This window comes from Fistularia commersonii, chromosome 31 (genome assembly GCF_037954325.1).
Source record: "Fistularia commersonii isolate RoL2024-O1a breed Wild chromosome 31, RoL_Fcom_v1.0, whole genome shotgun sequence".
NCBI classification, from domain to species: domain Eukaryota; kingdom Metazoa; phylum Chordata; class Actinopteri; order Syngnathiformes; family Fistulariidae; genus Fistularia; species Fistularia commersonii.
Window position 1 is genome coordinate 3,843,663 of NC_141314.1, and position 15,091 is coordinate 3,858,753.

Sequence of the window (15,091 nt, forward strand, 5' to 3'; positions counted from 1 at the left end):
ACAAGAACCTCCGAGAGAAGTTTCATATCAAATTCATTTCCATTTCCATTTCCTCCATCATTACATCACTTTATAGGATTACGAAAAACATTTAGCTTTTAGTACAAATCTAAACAACAAAAGGTTTTTAGTGTGAAGTCACGTGATATCCTAGTTAACTTTAACTGGTATCAGTAACAATGAACGTCCAACTACCAATAGGGAATTTGTCTTAAAGAAGTAAATAAAATAAATTTAAGTTAAATAATTATGTTTATTTTTGTTGTTGTTACTACGGTGAAAAGATGGGCAATACCATTCCTCTGATTGTCTAATAAATATCAAATAAAGAGTTATAAATGTGTTATCATCATAATAAATGTTGTTGCTTACAATGAGGCTCATGACAATTAACTATATTGCTGTAAATGAATTGCTATTGTTAAAAATGTGTCACTATGGTAGTTGCTACGGGGATAAGCTGGGCTACACCATTTCTCCGGTGGTATGTGGAGAGACCAACGATATTAACTAAATTGTTGTAAATATGTTATTATCATAATAGATGTTGCAAACAGTTAAATTCATGACAATTAACTATGTCCTGCTACTGTTATGAATGTGTTACTATGGTGACGGTACGTGACAAGACTCGTAATCGCCAGCTATACTGTTATAAGTGCGTTGTAATTGTTATGTATATGATACTACGGCGGTTGCTACGGTGACATAAAGGGCCCGGCAACCTGGTGGCGAGCTCGGCCACGCCGTTCCTCTGGCGGTACATGAAGAGGCTCATGCGGTCGGCCCGCAGCATGAAGCTGAGGTGCCGCATCAGGTTGAAGACGGACTTCTCCATCTGCAAGTTGTCCTGGATGTCGCGGATCAGGTCGAACAGCACCTCGCTCTCCTCCACCGTCGTCAGCTCGTGGTACTTGCTGGTGTCCATCGCCGTCTGGCGGTTGTTGTCCAACAGGTCGGACACAACCTTGGGGCGGAAGTTGATGTCATAGTAGCGCTTGGCAAACTGTGGGTTGGCGTCCAGGAACTGCTCCGCCGCGGCTGCGTCCACCATGATGGCTGCGGAAGGGGAGGGCAGGTTCAGCAGGAAGTGAACGGCAATTTACTCTAACTGACACTAAAGGCTTTAAATATGAAAATGCACAAAAATAAAAGGCGAAAAATTATGGCGTCTCAGTTGAAGTGACCATTGTTTTGTTTTTTTTTCTCCTGATTCAGCGCAAATTAAAAATGTGAAATGGTTGATAGTTAAATACGACATGAGTGCGAATAAAATTAGGGATAATGTGAAATAATTTATTCGAATTTTCTGAATGTAAAAAAACAGAAGCGCTTTAAATCCAGAAGAAAAGCAAGGAGAAAAAAAAAATCATCTGACGACGGTAAAAAATCTCCAAAAAAACAAAATCGGCTGAAATTAAATAAGACGGTTACCTAAAAACCTCTACTTCTTTTGAATATTATATCATTTTTAAGAATTTCTTTAAGTCAAATAGATAAAACATCCTAAAAACATCCTTCGGTGCTTTTAAATCCAGGTTCACCGTCACGTCTCTGCCAATCAAGCGTTAATACACATTCATTAACTCTGATCACTTTCCCGACATAGACATGGGTAAATATGCAACAGTGATTTGGGGAAGAATACTTAAATTCTATGACTTTAAAAGTGTACACTCAATAGTTATGACCCAGCAAATGTGATCTTTAATAACTGTGTAATAAACATCTTGTCAAATGCAAAGCAGAACCTGGAGCGGACCGGTAAATGGGATTAAATCCAATATTTTAAATTTTCATAAAACAGTATTGCGCTCCTACCTGCTGCTTTGTCCGGGGACGAGTCTAATCCCAGTGTTCCAGCACAATCCTGGATTACCTGGCCGGTTTTAAGTGGTCATGTGTGACATAATCCCGTATCCAATTACAATCTGGGGGGGGGTGATGAGACCTTCATATGTTTAACCACACAAACCTGGGAATCCCCATCACCATGGAGACATGGTTCTAGTCAGCAGTGAGGTCACTGTGGCTCATGAAAACAGACAGTGGAACCAGGAGTCAGAACATTTTGAACTAAAGGAAGGAACCAAATTCAATCGGCAGGGAATTTGCCGAAAATAGAAGCGAGCGAAGCCGCGGGAGGGGGTTCATGTCCGATGTCCGATGCCTGGACGACAAGAGTTGGCACTGTCCTTCTTTGATTGACTCATCCGACAAATTTTGTCAAAAGTTTGCTGACGACACGATTGTCATTGGCTTGTTTGGAGATGATGGTGAGAGGGTGAGCAGCTGGTCCTCTGGCAAGTTGGATATCAGGAGGAGTCCCCCCCCCCCAATCGCCATGCTAAACAGCACTGTGGCTAGTGTGGAAGCATACAAGTTCCTTGGAACCATCATCTTCAAAGACCCAAGGTTATCATCCAATGTCGATGGTGTGATGAAAAGACCTAAAAAAGATGGATTCTGCTCCTGCTCAGAAAGTTCAACCTGCCTAGGGTGCTGCTGATCCGGTCCCCCGAACCCCTCGATCATTCGGTTGGGTTAAGATCTAATCGGACATGTTCCAAATAGTCCCCTTACCCCAGACTTGTATTCTTCAGGCACTGGCCAGTAAACACCACCTGTCGCCTCCCACAAAAAAATTACTCTGATGATTGCACAAACACCCCAAAGGCACTTCACACAAACAACAACACCTGTTCCTGATCATCACACCCTCGACGCAAATCGTTCCTTCGTCCAAACGTGAACTGTTTCCCATTCGAAGTCACGAAACACTGTCACTGTCTGCCGCTCTTCGTACGCACTGTGGGACACATCCCTGCTGCAAATATTATTACATACTGTACATGTGCATTCTTTCATTCATTACGTATTCACCCTCTCATTCCCATGTCTGGGCACTTTAGGGTTTCCAGTGAACCCTCGGCCTCACTGACCGCCGCAGTTCTGCTGAGTAGTACTTCCTGACTTTACTTCTTTACACTCTGCACCTTGTATTCCGTAGTTGTTTGTGATGTTCCCTTTGTCCAATCTTTGCTTAACCTTCACTTAAAGACGTGAACCGCAGCTAAATTCCTCGTATATGCGAACACACCGACAAATTCTGGTTCTGATTCTTATTTAGGGACGTAAACCTCCCGCTGCCAAAGGCCTTGTTCCTGATTGGTTTGGAGGGGGAGTTGTTATCTTCTGAGTTTGTCAGTAATTTCTGTATATTTGTGAAGGAATGTCTTGTTTTCAGGTCATTTCTTTGGTATGCTGACCTTCGCTGGGTGTTTCTCGGCATATCGGGTGTTTGGTCTCCGTGGCGACGGACGAAACACATCATTATCTCTCTCTCTCCCCGGTAGAGGAATTTGAGGAACACATGCAGACAAGCAGAGGGTCAAAACATTATTAGCAAGAAACAACAGTCTGGTCAATATGTCTGGTTTTGGCTGTACAATCTGAGTGGTTATGTGTTTTAAGACTTTTCAAAAAAGTTTTTTTTTTAATGTAATTGAACTTTTAACATCAGGAGACAAAGGTTTCCATGTATGTGAGGAGGAGACAGTCAAAATAAAAGCTGTAAATCCCATAATGGTACATTAATGCACAATGAAAAAAATAAAGCTAAGAATAAATCTTAATAAAGCAATCTTAAATTCATATTTTTATCTTATGACATCAGTATTAACCAGCACCTTCTTTGTTGCTGTTTTTGATACCGTGCATAATCGTTAAAAATCCCCATCCATATTGATGAACGCATAAATACAAAGTAATACTATTTCAAAATGAAAAAGAAAAAATTGAATTGCCGACCGCAAGGAGAAAATTCCAAACATGAGTCTCGAAAGGCGCCAAGACACCTGTCGGAAAACTGGCTGAAAATCAAATAAAGTAAAAAAAAATGGACAAGTGAACTGCCCGAGTTGCCAGCACAGAAAAAAAATGAAACAACAAACTAGAGCTTTATGAATTAAGGGTCAAAAATAATGAGGAGGTGGCTGTTTCTAATATACATGTGTATATATGTACACACATAATGCTATACATATACATGTACATTTAAAAAAATCCATATATCGGTATAAATAATAAGTATGCATAAAGCTCAAAAAGACTGGAAACAAATGGTGGGGATTGTTGTTGTTCCATTCCAATGCATTGAATTTAAACATGTATGTATGGACAGATAGATAGATAGATATATAATTTCTAACATATATAACAATGGGAAACAAAGAGACAAAGGATTATTTAATTTCACTTCGTTGTTCCAATAATATACATATCTAAAATATGTATGTAAATTGGTGATAAAGTGAGGGGATTCTCACTATTTATATATAAATATATACATATACATATACATATGCATACATACATATTAATACAAATATGTATAAACACACATAGATCTACACAGACATATATATGTATATATATATATATATATATATATATGTATCATACACATAGAACCATTGGACATTGATGTGTATCTATACACACATATATATCACACATATATGACAATTAGTGATCGATCTATATCTATCTGTCTGTATAAATAAACACACACACACACACACACAAACACACACACACACGTGTATATGTTTCTAAATACATGGAAATCTGTGGTTCTAACTTCCTCCTCACGCACGCACACACGTCACTCAGAGGGAGGCGCGCACGCCATCTCCTTCTGCGGAGCCACGTGACCACGGCCGGGGGACACACGCCGTGGGGACACGTCATCACGTACGGACCGGAGTCACTCTGAGTGGGTGAGTGGGTGGGGGGCTGCGTGGATGAACCCACGGGTGGACTGAGGACGGAGACCCGGCGCCTCGGGACGTGGACGCGGGGAGCGACAACCACGGGGTTCGTGCCTACGATCCTACTTCCGGGTTCCTCCGCTTCGGAATAGGGGCAAGGACGACACGCGGCCGGACACGCGCGCGTATCGCGTCCACGTTGACAAGTTGTTTACAAAGAGTCCATTCATAGTCACCGCGCGAGCTCGGCCGGCCACGACTTAACCAACTAGTTAAGTTCAGTTAATACTAGTTAAGTCTCGCGGTGTGTGACCTCCCGACGGGACCGGAGCGGGGCGACCGAGCGGGCTCGTCAGTTCCAGGCGCCGGTCAGCGAGCGGGGTCGGTTCCGGGCCGGCGGGGCGAGCCGAGAGTTCCTCCCCGACAAGAAGACGCGTTTCCCCGGCGGAGCGAAGCGCGGCGGACCGGTGCGGGAAGTGGAGGCGGCGGTAGGTGGAGTTTTAACCGGCGGCTTCAGGCCAGGCGTTCGGGCTGCTGTCCGCTGATCCACTGCCCCTAAAAAGTTAAGACGACGGGGGACTTTTTGAAGAATTAATATAAATGTCAAACTAAATCTACTCAAATTGTTCCTATTCGTCGCCGTCTTGTTTTTTTTTTTCAGAAAACACACAAAAACCCAGCCGCATGTTGAATAAGGAATTGATGTAGGCATAAAAAAATATTATTTATATTACGTTGTTTTAGAAGGTAACGATATATATATAACATCTAAATAGAAATATTGTCCTTAATTTTAATCATATACATATATATCCACACACAGAGACGTGATAGAAAACAAAATATATTTATTCAAATTAAAGTTAGTTATTTTTGTTTTTTTTCCAGAGCATTTACCTGATTAATCTCAAAATCATTGGATCTTGCGGCACGTTTCCTCAATAGCATCAGGCTAAAAGCAACTCAAAAAGTAGTATTTAAAATAACAATACATATGTATATCATCACCATCTTAAAAATATGCCCAAGTCAAAGTCCTTTTTTTCTTGACTCCGTTTTTTGCTTTCTGAAATAATGACTTACACAATTATAATTTATACATTTTTCTTTATTTCTATGTTAATAAAGTCAGCTATTGTGTAAAATTCCCTGTCAGTGTCTGGAGACAAAGCTGACTCTTACAATAAATAAATGAATCCAAGTTACAGTGGAGAGGGATTTGAAGATGGCCAATGACGTGTGACGATAAGAGTACTTTTTAATGTTATTATTGCGGTTTATTCCTGTGGCCACTCACATCGTTTCTCAAACTTGTCTGGATTCAACTTAAGCTGCGTCAGTATTTCTGGACGTTCAGTTTCAGAAAGATAAATAAAATAAAGAAAGCATCAGGCGTCGTGGGTAGGTGGGATGAAAAACTTAATCCCATTAAGATTAAAACTTTCATGGCAATTTCTTTTGAAACGCATCACAAACTCATCAAACACCAAACATTCTCACCTTAAGAAAAGTTCAAATGGGATCACGTATTTTTTTAATCTGATTTAGTGTTCACCTGGTAGTGTAGGACTTCAGCAATTGGCTTTATTACTTTTGTATTACGTCGTTATAATTGCTAGTTCCGAATAAGTCAGAATTTACATAATAGCAGTTTCCTTGATTATTTTCCAAAGTCACGCGGGGCGGGTCACGTGACCATGATGGCGGGAAGCAATGCGGAAATCGACAGGAAATTCCCATTTTCTCTGGAGGTGGTTTGGAGCAAATCACCAGAATGAATTTGAGTTCATATCCCAAAAGACAGGCTTGGGAGGTATTTGATAGCAAACTGAAGCCTTAATTGAAATGTAATAACCATATAGAAACGGGCTAATTCACATTGAATGATAAAATGAAACGCTCTTTCTACGATCCTCCCTCCGCTAACGTGACACCCAACCCCCGGGGTCACGCGGCCGCTGGATGTTTAGAGGTTTACACTGATTTTCTTTATGAGTTTTAGCTCCTTTTTTGATCATTTCAGATTAAAAAAAAAAAAAACAATTTTAGATTTATATTTGATTGAATTAGATAATCATTTTTAGAAAACTCCTATAGTTTAGATTTTGCCAAATCCTGACTCCAATCCTTTCCTCAGAAAAAGAGCTCGATCATGACTCACGGAGACGATGGCGCTGCGGCGCTGGAAGCGGGGCCCGATGGCGAGCAGCAGGAGCCGCTCATCCTGGAAGCGGGGCCCGATGGCGAGCAGCAGGAGCCGCTCATCCTGCAGCGGTTCCCGGAAAAGGCGGGCACGGATTTGAGGTCGGCGTTGTCGCAGCGGCTCAAGGGCCTTTGCTCCTGTACCTCCGAGAAGCTCAAGTCCAGGACCCTTGGCTTCGTCCCCATCTTAAAATGGCTGCCGCGCTACCAGTTCAGGGACTGGATCCTGGGCGACGTCATGTCCGGGCTGATCGTGGGGATCCTGTTGGTCCCCCAGTCTATCGCTTACTCCCTATTGGCCGGCCAGGACCCCATCTACGGCCTATACACCTCTTTCTTCTCCTCCATCATCTACGCCGTCCTGGGCACCTCCCGGCACGTCTCCGTCGGGATATTCGGCGTCCTCTGCCTGCTGGTCGGGCAGGTCGTGGACAGGGAGCTGGCGCTGGCGGGGTACGCGGTGGAGAGTGGCGTCCATAACAGCAGCGACGTCTTGCTGGACGGCCCGGGGAACGACAGCTTTTGGCCGCCGTGCGACAGGAGCTGCTACGCCATCACCGTGGGCGCCACCGTTACTTTTACCGCTGGGATTTTCCAGGTGCGAGATGTTTGCCGGGGAGACGCTCCTGAATTTCAGAGTCTCTCATCACGGTAACCACCGCTTCCTGTTAATTCTGCGGGGAAACCGCTATTGAGAAACAACCTCTTTCCGCCCAGGTTCTGATGGGGATCTTCCAAGTGGGCTTCGTCTCGGTCTTCCTGTCGCCCTCCCTCCTCAGCGGCTTCGCCACCGGCGCCTCGCTGACCATCCTCACCTCGCAGATCAAGTACCTCCTTGGCCTGAAGATCCGACGGCCCCAGGGCTGGTTCACCCTCTTCAAGACGTGGTACGGCCTGCTGACGCACCTGGCGGACACCAACCTCTGCGACCTGGCGACCAGCGCCGTGTGTCTGCTGCTGCTGGTCCCCAGCAAGGAGCTCAACGACCGCTTCAAGGCCAAGCTGAAGGTCCGAGTGCGTCCGCTGCCGCCGTCCTCACGCAACGGGAAAAATATAGGGAAATTATTTTTTTACATTTGAAAAAAAAGAAAAATTACAGCGCAAACTTGACCTACGAGCGCGTCGATTTACGTGTTTTCCGTGATACGAGCCGGCGTAAAATCATAGAGAAACATGAGTGGCTGAAGAAATGGAGTTGTCTGTGAGATTCGGTGACTGAGCGCATCGTCTGTGGGAAGGCAGGAGAGATTTAAGGGGATTTGGTGCAGCAGACGACGGGAACATCAACGGCGGAGACATCGGAAGAGTCATTCATAGCCGATTCGGGGACGGTTGGATCATTTTAAAGAAAAAGAGTGACATTCACTCCATCACTAAATTGAGCCTAGCCATAAAGTGTAGTAAAGTGAGCAAGTTACATTTATCAACACATTAAGTGTGAAGCCAGTTAAATGACGGAGTAGGAAATGAAAAACTCCCCAAACCTCCTCCGCCGTCTTAGTCCGATCTTCATGGTAAACACACTTTATCTCTTTACGCTCTCCTCTATCATGTATTTTTTGATACACTATTTGTTAGTTATAAAGGACATTTTTCTTATTTAAAAACATGTAACAAAACCGGGGGGGCTGCAGCGGATTAATAACATTTTAATTAATTTCAATGGAGACATTTAATTTGATGTATGAGCAAAGTCAAGGTTCCACTTCAATCAAATATAAACCTAAAACAAATGCACACAGTACTTGAATTCCTGCAGGGGAAGGTATCCGTGACATCAGCCTTTTACCAGGGATGGTGGCAAAGATGGTAGATCTCCACACACACACACACACACACAAACAAACACTCAGAGTGCAATTATAACCACAACACTCATAAACTAATGACATGAAATTGCCCTTTTTTTCCTCCTCTCCCTGTGAGTCTGAGCCGGATCAATGGTTCGTTCTATCTGATCCTCATGGATTTAGCTTTGATTGACTGACTCTAAACAAAAACAAAAAAAACACTTGCTGTCGCCATGGAAATGCCCATACAATTGCGGGGAAAATATTGGAATTTTTTTAAATAATTTTTGGCACTTTTATTGTTTTTATTTCATTTTTTCTTTGAAATCTATTTTTGTATATGTTTTTAGGGCATCTTGAAAACAAATGTATTATTGTTGTTGTTATTGTCAAAACTGCTGACAAGGAACGTCCTCTGCTTTTTTTGAAAAAAAACAAAAAACAAAAAACAAACAAAAAAAAAACAGCGAATGATAATGAAGGGCAAGAATCATGGAGGGATCTCCAGATAATACATTGGCGGAAAATCCAGTGCAACCAGAAAAACCTTGTAAAAGTGGTTAATTTTTTTGTCGCCAGTGTCAAGTGAATCAGTCGAGGGAAATGTCACCGTAGCGTAGCGACTTTTGACGCTCCTTGTTCTTTCCAAGAAAAGAAAAGATGTGGATCGACCCAGAGTGACGTTTTAAAAATCAAATACAAATGAAACAAGTGGTTGATTTAAAGAATAAAAAAAAAAAAACAACCTGAAAACTCTGTGATATAAACAAAAGCGCATTTAAACAAAATAAAGTCAGATTCGTAGCAAATGTGAATTTCAGAGTAAAACCGTTTTCTTTTTCCTCCTCAGGCTCCGATCCCGTTCGAGCTCTTCGTGGTCATCATTGCCACGCTGGCGTCACATTTCGGCAATTTCGAGACGGCCTATCACTCGGACGTGGCGGGGGAAATCCCCACGGGTTTCCTTCCCCCGCAGCTCCCCGCGTGGTCCCTCGTCCCCAACGTGGCGTTGGACGCCTTCTCCATCGCCATCGTGGGGTTCGCCATCACCGTGTCGCTGTCGGAAATGTTCGCCAAGAAGCACGGCTACGAGGTGGACGCCAACCAGGAGATGTACGCTATCGGATTCTGCAACATCCTGCCGTCCTTCTTCCGCTGTTTCACCACCAGCGCGGCGCTCACCAAGACCCTGGTCAAGGAGTCGACGGGCTGCCAGACGCAGGTGTCGGGGCTGGTCACCGCCGTGGTCCTGCTGCTGGTGCTGCTGGTCATCGCCCCGCTCTTCTACTCCCTGCAGAAGTAAGATCTCCACCAACTGCCGTTTAAGCAGGGATATTTTGTTTTTTAATTCTGGAAAATTTGAAGTAATGTTATGAACATACATTAAGTGGCGGTTAGGGCCACCACCTCACAACAAGGAGGCCCCTGATTGGATTCCGAGGGTGAATGGTTGTCTGTCTCTTTTTGACGTGTGAATGAGAGGGTGAACGGCAGTAACTTGTGAATAACCTTATGTCTCCACTTGCCAGTGTTCAATGTTAGCGCCACCTTTGACCAGAAAGTGTTTGGAGCAGGTGTGTTTCCTTTAACGGCCTCCTGTCAATGATAATATGATGGAAAAGTTGTCTGGGGCACGATGGAGATAAAATACGCAGCCGGCAGGACGCATTTGATGGCCCGATGTTTAAAGATTATGTGAAAGCAGGAGGTGGCTCCTAAAAATAGTTCAGACTTCGGCCTGCTGGACCAGCCCAGGTCTTCCAGTTCGACCGGTTTCCTAAACGTGTTTGGATATTTATTGACGAGCCAGTTCGCTTCCTCAGAGATGAGTCATCGTTGGAATTGGACACTAGCACGTGTATGCCAAAAAAAAAAAAAAAAAAAAAAAAAAAAAATATATATATATATATATATATATATTTAACACAGCAGACTGGCACAGACAGTAATTTATAACCAGTTTTCTCAAATTTGCTCATCAGTTTTGTTCTCAGCATCGTCGATCATTTCAAGTATATTGAGCACACTACATGGAAGAAGTTTTGGAATAATAACTACAATAAGTCAGCGAGACAAGTAAATATATAACAAAATAAAGCGATTAACTCCCGAGTGTTCAGGAATCTGGACGCCTTGTCCTGTTTGCCGGTGGAGGTTTAAAGGGCGGACAAACACCAACAGGGGGAGGATTTTCGGGTTGGTGGGGGGGCGAGTGTCACCTCAAACGAGGTCATTATCCTCTGGGTGACCGGGGAGGGGAAGCAAAATGAAACACATATTCGTTGTTTAGGGCTGTATCAGTTAGAAAAAAATCTAAATAATTTTCCACCTTAACCTCCCTCTCCCTGAGCAGAGGGTCATCATAGATACATAAATTCAATTCAAAATAAACTTGTAAGAAATAATTAATTTTAAACGAATAAATCATCTTAAAAAATATTTTGATATATGAGCTAAAGAAACACTTTCCATCTAAATCGACCAATATGTCAAATCAAATCAGGTACGTTCCTGCAAATGGACATTTAAAAACTACCTTTGAATAAACTGATAATTATATCAGTTTTTAAACATTTGGCTCTTAAGAGAAACGAATGCGGCCTAATGGGGGTATTGGCCGGTGTCTCCCTGAGCCGGCCCCAAGCCGGAATAAATGCAGAGGGTTGCGTCAGGAAAGACAACCGGCGTCAAACTTTTTCAGGTGTTAAAACCAAATATGCAAAGGTAAGAGAAGGTAAGAGAGAAGCCGGACTGAGATGGTTCTCTCATGGAGGGATAGCGAATATGTTGGTAGACCGACTCTGGAATTGGAGCTGCCAGGCAGGAGGTCTCTAGGACGACCAAAGGGAAGATTTATGGACGTAGTGAGAGAAGATATGAAGGTAGTTGATGTGAGAGAAACAACTGTTTTCTTTCTGAGTGACACCCTGTCCCCCCCCCCCCCAGGTGTGTGTTAGCCGTCATCATCCTGGTGAACCTCCGAGGGGCACTGAGGAAGTTCACAGAGGTTCCCCAAATGTGGCGCGCCAACCGCATCGACGCCATCATCTGGCTGATCACCATGGCGACGTCGGCGCTGGTCAACACGGAGCTGGGTCTCCTCGTCGGGGTGCTGGCGTCGGCCTTCGCCGTCCTGGCCCGGACCCAGCGGGCCGCCGTGCTGGAGCTGGGCCGGGCCGCCGGCAGGGAGCACTACGAGGACGCGTCCTCGTACCGGGGCCTTCACACACAGCCCGGCGTAGCCGTCTTCCGCTATCAGGCGCCCATTTATTACGCCAACCAGAGCTTGTTCAAGAAGTCTCTGTACAAGATGGCGGGCCTGGATCCCGTGAAGGAGCGAACGCGCCGCGTGAAGTTCCAAAAGAAGAGCGGCGCGCCGCAGCAGACGGAGGTCACGGACGGTGGTAAAGACTGTGACCTGGTGCTGGAGATGAAATCGCGCCGGATACATGGCGTGGTGATGGACTGCAGCGCCGTATTGTTCCTGGACACCGCCGGCGTGAACGCCCTGAAGGAGGTGCGGAAGGACTACGGGGAGCAGGGGGTCCGGCTGGTCCTGGCCCAGTGTAACACCTCTGTGCTGGACGCCTTGGAAAGGGGGGGCTACCGAAGGGCGGGCGAAGGGGGGGAGGACGCCATCTTCTTCACCATCAGCGACGCCGTCCGCTACGCCCAAAGCCTTTCCGTGCCCAACGGGGATCACGGCAGCAGATGCTGAGCCATCCCGTCCAATCACATCTGTTTACACTGATGAAGTTCAACGTCCATTAAATACTCGCCCCGTGAAATTAAGCCAAAGTAGGAAACCTAAGACCTTCAGGTTTCCTCGATCGTATTTGCACACACCCGAATCCTTGTTACTGATGTTCAACGGTTCTTCTCGGAATCAGCCCGAACTGTTGATTCGCTGCTATCAGAAATTTTTTAACTGCCAAAGATCTTTTTCCAGAAGCCATGTTAACATTGCGGTTGCGCGACGACGACTCTCGAAACAAATCTAAAAGCTAAGAGCTTCAAACTGTTTTGATATCTGAGGTCAAATTTTATTTACCCTAAGCTTAGCTTTGCCCTCAACTCGACAGGTGTTTAAAAGTGAAAGTCAAAAAGCAGGCTTTGGTTCAACAGCGAAAGAACTTCTCTGGCCATTAATCAAAGGATTTTCGCTTTCAAATCGGCGCTTCAAAAGAAGAAACAAAAGCGACTCAAATGTAAAAGGGTTGTCGATTATCCGCCAACGTCCTCGACGACTCCCTGTGAGGGCGTCACCTTGGACGTTTTACAACTAAGGAACCAATCAAACAATCAATTAGTCAAGATCAACAAGATATCACGCGATGACAATGACCTGGGTGAAGAAGGGTCGAGAGAAACACGCTTCTTCTGAAATACCTCTGAAAAAAGGCAGTCGGTTCAGTCTGTCGGACAATTATTGTCGCCTCAGGCTTCGCTTGTATTTATTTATCTCCGTAGATTACGAAATGAAGGTGGATGAAAATATAGCGCTGTTTTGTTTTGCTCAAAGAGATTGGTTGTGGGGGGGATTGGGAAAAAAAAATAATAACAAAATATGAAGTTAAAGATATAATCCAATCCCGGATGGCAACCAAAAGTCCAAAGACATCAGAATCCAATTTAAGGCCCTCTATAAGGCATTTATCACTTTTTTAAAAATGATTTAATACTTTTTCTGTAATTCATTTTATAAGACATTTTATGACACAAGAGCAATAATTTTTATGGAATTTATAGTGATTTTAAGTTCTTGCTGATTTTTCTGGGAATATTTTTATTACTCAATTTATAAAAATCTAATATTTTGGTAATTTTTGGAGAATACAATGACAATATATACAGAGCCTCCAGCGGGGGGAGAAGAAATCTGGGAGGGCTGGATGGATGAGACATGCCGTGTGAGATTTTTTTTTTTTTTTAGAGAAAAGAACAGCCATACGGTGATGAAGCTCTCAGGAGACAACAGATCAGAGCTGGAACTTTCCACAACTTATTTTTTGGGCCGCGGAGTGGTGGAAGAAATGAATTTAGTTTCGTTTATCTGTATTTAAAGTGACACTGTGCACGTTACTGATGCCTCATATCCAGCTGATCTTTGAATGTACCATTTAAATAATGCCGAACTTTTAAACGTATCCTTCCTCTCTTTTCGATTACAGTTTTATCCGTCAAATAATTATTAGGTTAAAATTATACAAGTAAATAATAGAATAAAATAATTATTATAATTATTATGAAACAGTTGTTTTGCACGGCAGCACTGCAGCTAGTGGTGTGTGTGTGTGTGTGTGTGTGTGTGTGTGTGTGAATCCGGTGTAAAGCGCTTTGAAACCTCAGTTTGATGAAAGTGCTTTTTACTCATTCTTTAATTTATAGCTGATTTTTATGTAGTTTGTTACATATTTTCTGGTTAGTTTAGCTTAGTCTAGATATATTTCCCCATAGCTGTTTTTGTAGGATTTTGTATCAATGAGCTTAATAGAAAAACAAAAAAATGTTTAGCATTCACTCTTTTAAAAAGGATATATGAAGGTAATTAGATAAATTAATACATTTATAATTTATACAAGATAGAATTTATATTTTGAAAATATATGAATTTTTGTATGCATGTTTTACTAAACATGTTTAATTAAACATCATATGAATTATAATGTGATGTTAATCTTTGGTTGAAATAATATATCGAGTTCATTCTGAGAAAATTTAAAAATTAAAAAAGATTTAAAAAAGAAAATTGAAGAAGAAGAAGATTTGCTTGTATTTTTCTCTTTCGCACAACGAAGAGAAATGGCTGCCAAAGTGAGTTACCGCCTTTGTTTGTGTCTATTTACTGATAACTTTATTTAACTAAAAAAAAAAGGCACTTGTTGGAAGAAGATAAACTGAACTATGCAAAATGAAAACAAATAAAATGATGTTAAAAAGGTTTGCACTGATCTTTTATTGCTGTTTATTATCCTGAACAAAGTGCAGAACTTAGTTTTGGGTGTTTGTTTAGTTCTCATTTCAGCTTTAAAACCGGCCAGAATGCTAAATAATGGATTATTGAATTGACATTTATACTTCACCTTATCATTAGCGGCAAATAAACCTATCAGCATTTTCAGAAATTAAATTGCCAGTAAGTGACACTTTTCGCCTGGTTTGACAAAAACAAAACTTGGGAGTCCCAATTTTCATTTTTAATTATGAGACAAAAAAAAAAAAAAAAAAATCCATTCTAAGACGAAGGCTCTAAATGAAAATCCGTGAAGTAGCGTTTTACAGCAGCGAAGCTTAAGTGCGTCGAGAAGTTGCACTTTTTCTACGATG

At 42.8% G+C, this 15,091-nt stretch overlaps 2 protein-coding genes across 3 annotated transcripts in view; one reads left to right on the forward strand and one right to left on the reverse strand.

Moving 5' to 3' along the window:
• Window positions 1-1,948, reverse strand: part of pde6a (phosphodiesterase 6A, cGMP-specific, rod, alpha) — a 31,266-nt gene extending 29,318 nt beyond the window's left edge. The window contains exons 1-2 of the mRNA XM_086178804.1: window positions 1,822-1,948; window positions 726-1,059 (exon numbers count right to left, since the gene is read on the reverse strand). Of these exons, the coding sequence (XP_086034930.1) occupies window positions 726-1,054 (329 nt within the window). The 5' untranslated portion in view covers window positions 1,055-1,059; window positions 1,822-1,948. The remainder of the gene's footprint in view (window positions 1-725; window positions 1,060-1,821) is intronic.
• Window positions 1,949-4,735: 2,787 nt separating this feature from the next.
• Window positions 4,736-14,722, forward strand: slc26a2 (solute carrier family 26 member 2). Of its 2 annotated transcripts, none has more exons than XM_086139268.1 (5): window positions 4,736-4,878; window positions 6,910-7,572; window positions 7,692-7,982; window positions 9,615-10,063; window positions 11,711-14,722. In XM_086139268.1, exons 2-5 carry the CDS (start codon window positions 6,925-6,927, stop codon window positions 12,480-12,482), a joined length of 2,160 nt encoding a protein of 719 aa, XP_085995394.1. In that variant the 5' UTR covers window positions 4,736-4,878; window positions 6,910-6,924; the 3' UTR covers window positions 12,483-14,722. The 2 variants fall into 2 exon arrangements, with proteins under 2 accessions (XP_085995394.1, XP_085995395.1); XM_086139269.1 differs by lacking the exon at window positions 4,736-4,878 and adding an exon at window positions 5,022-5,260.
• Window positions 14,723-15,091: the final 369 nt, after the last annotated feature.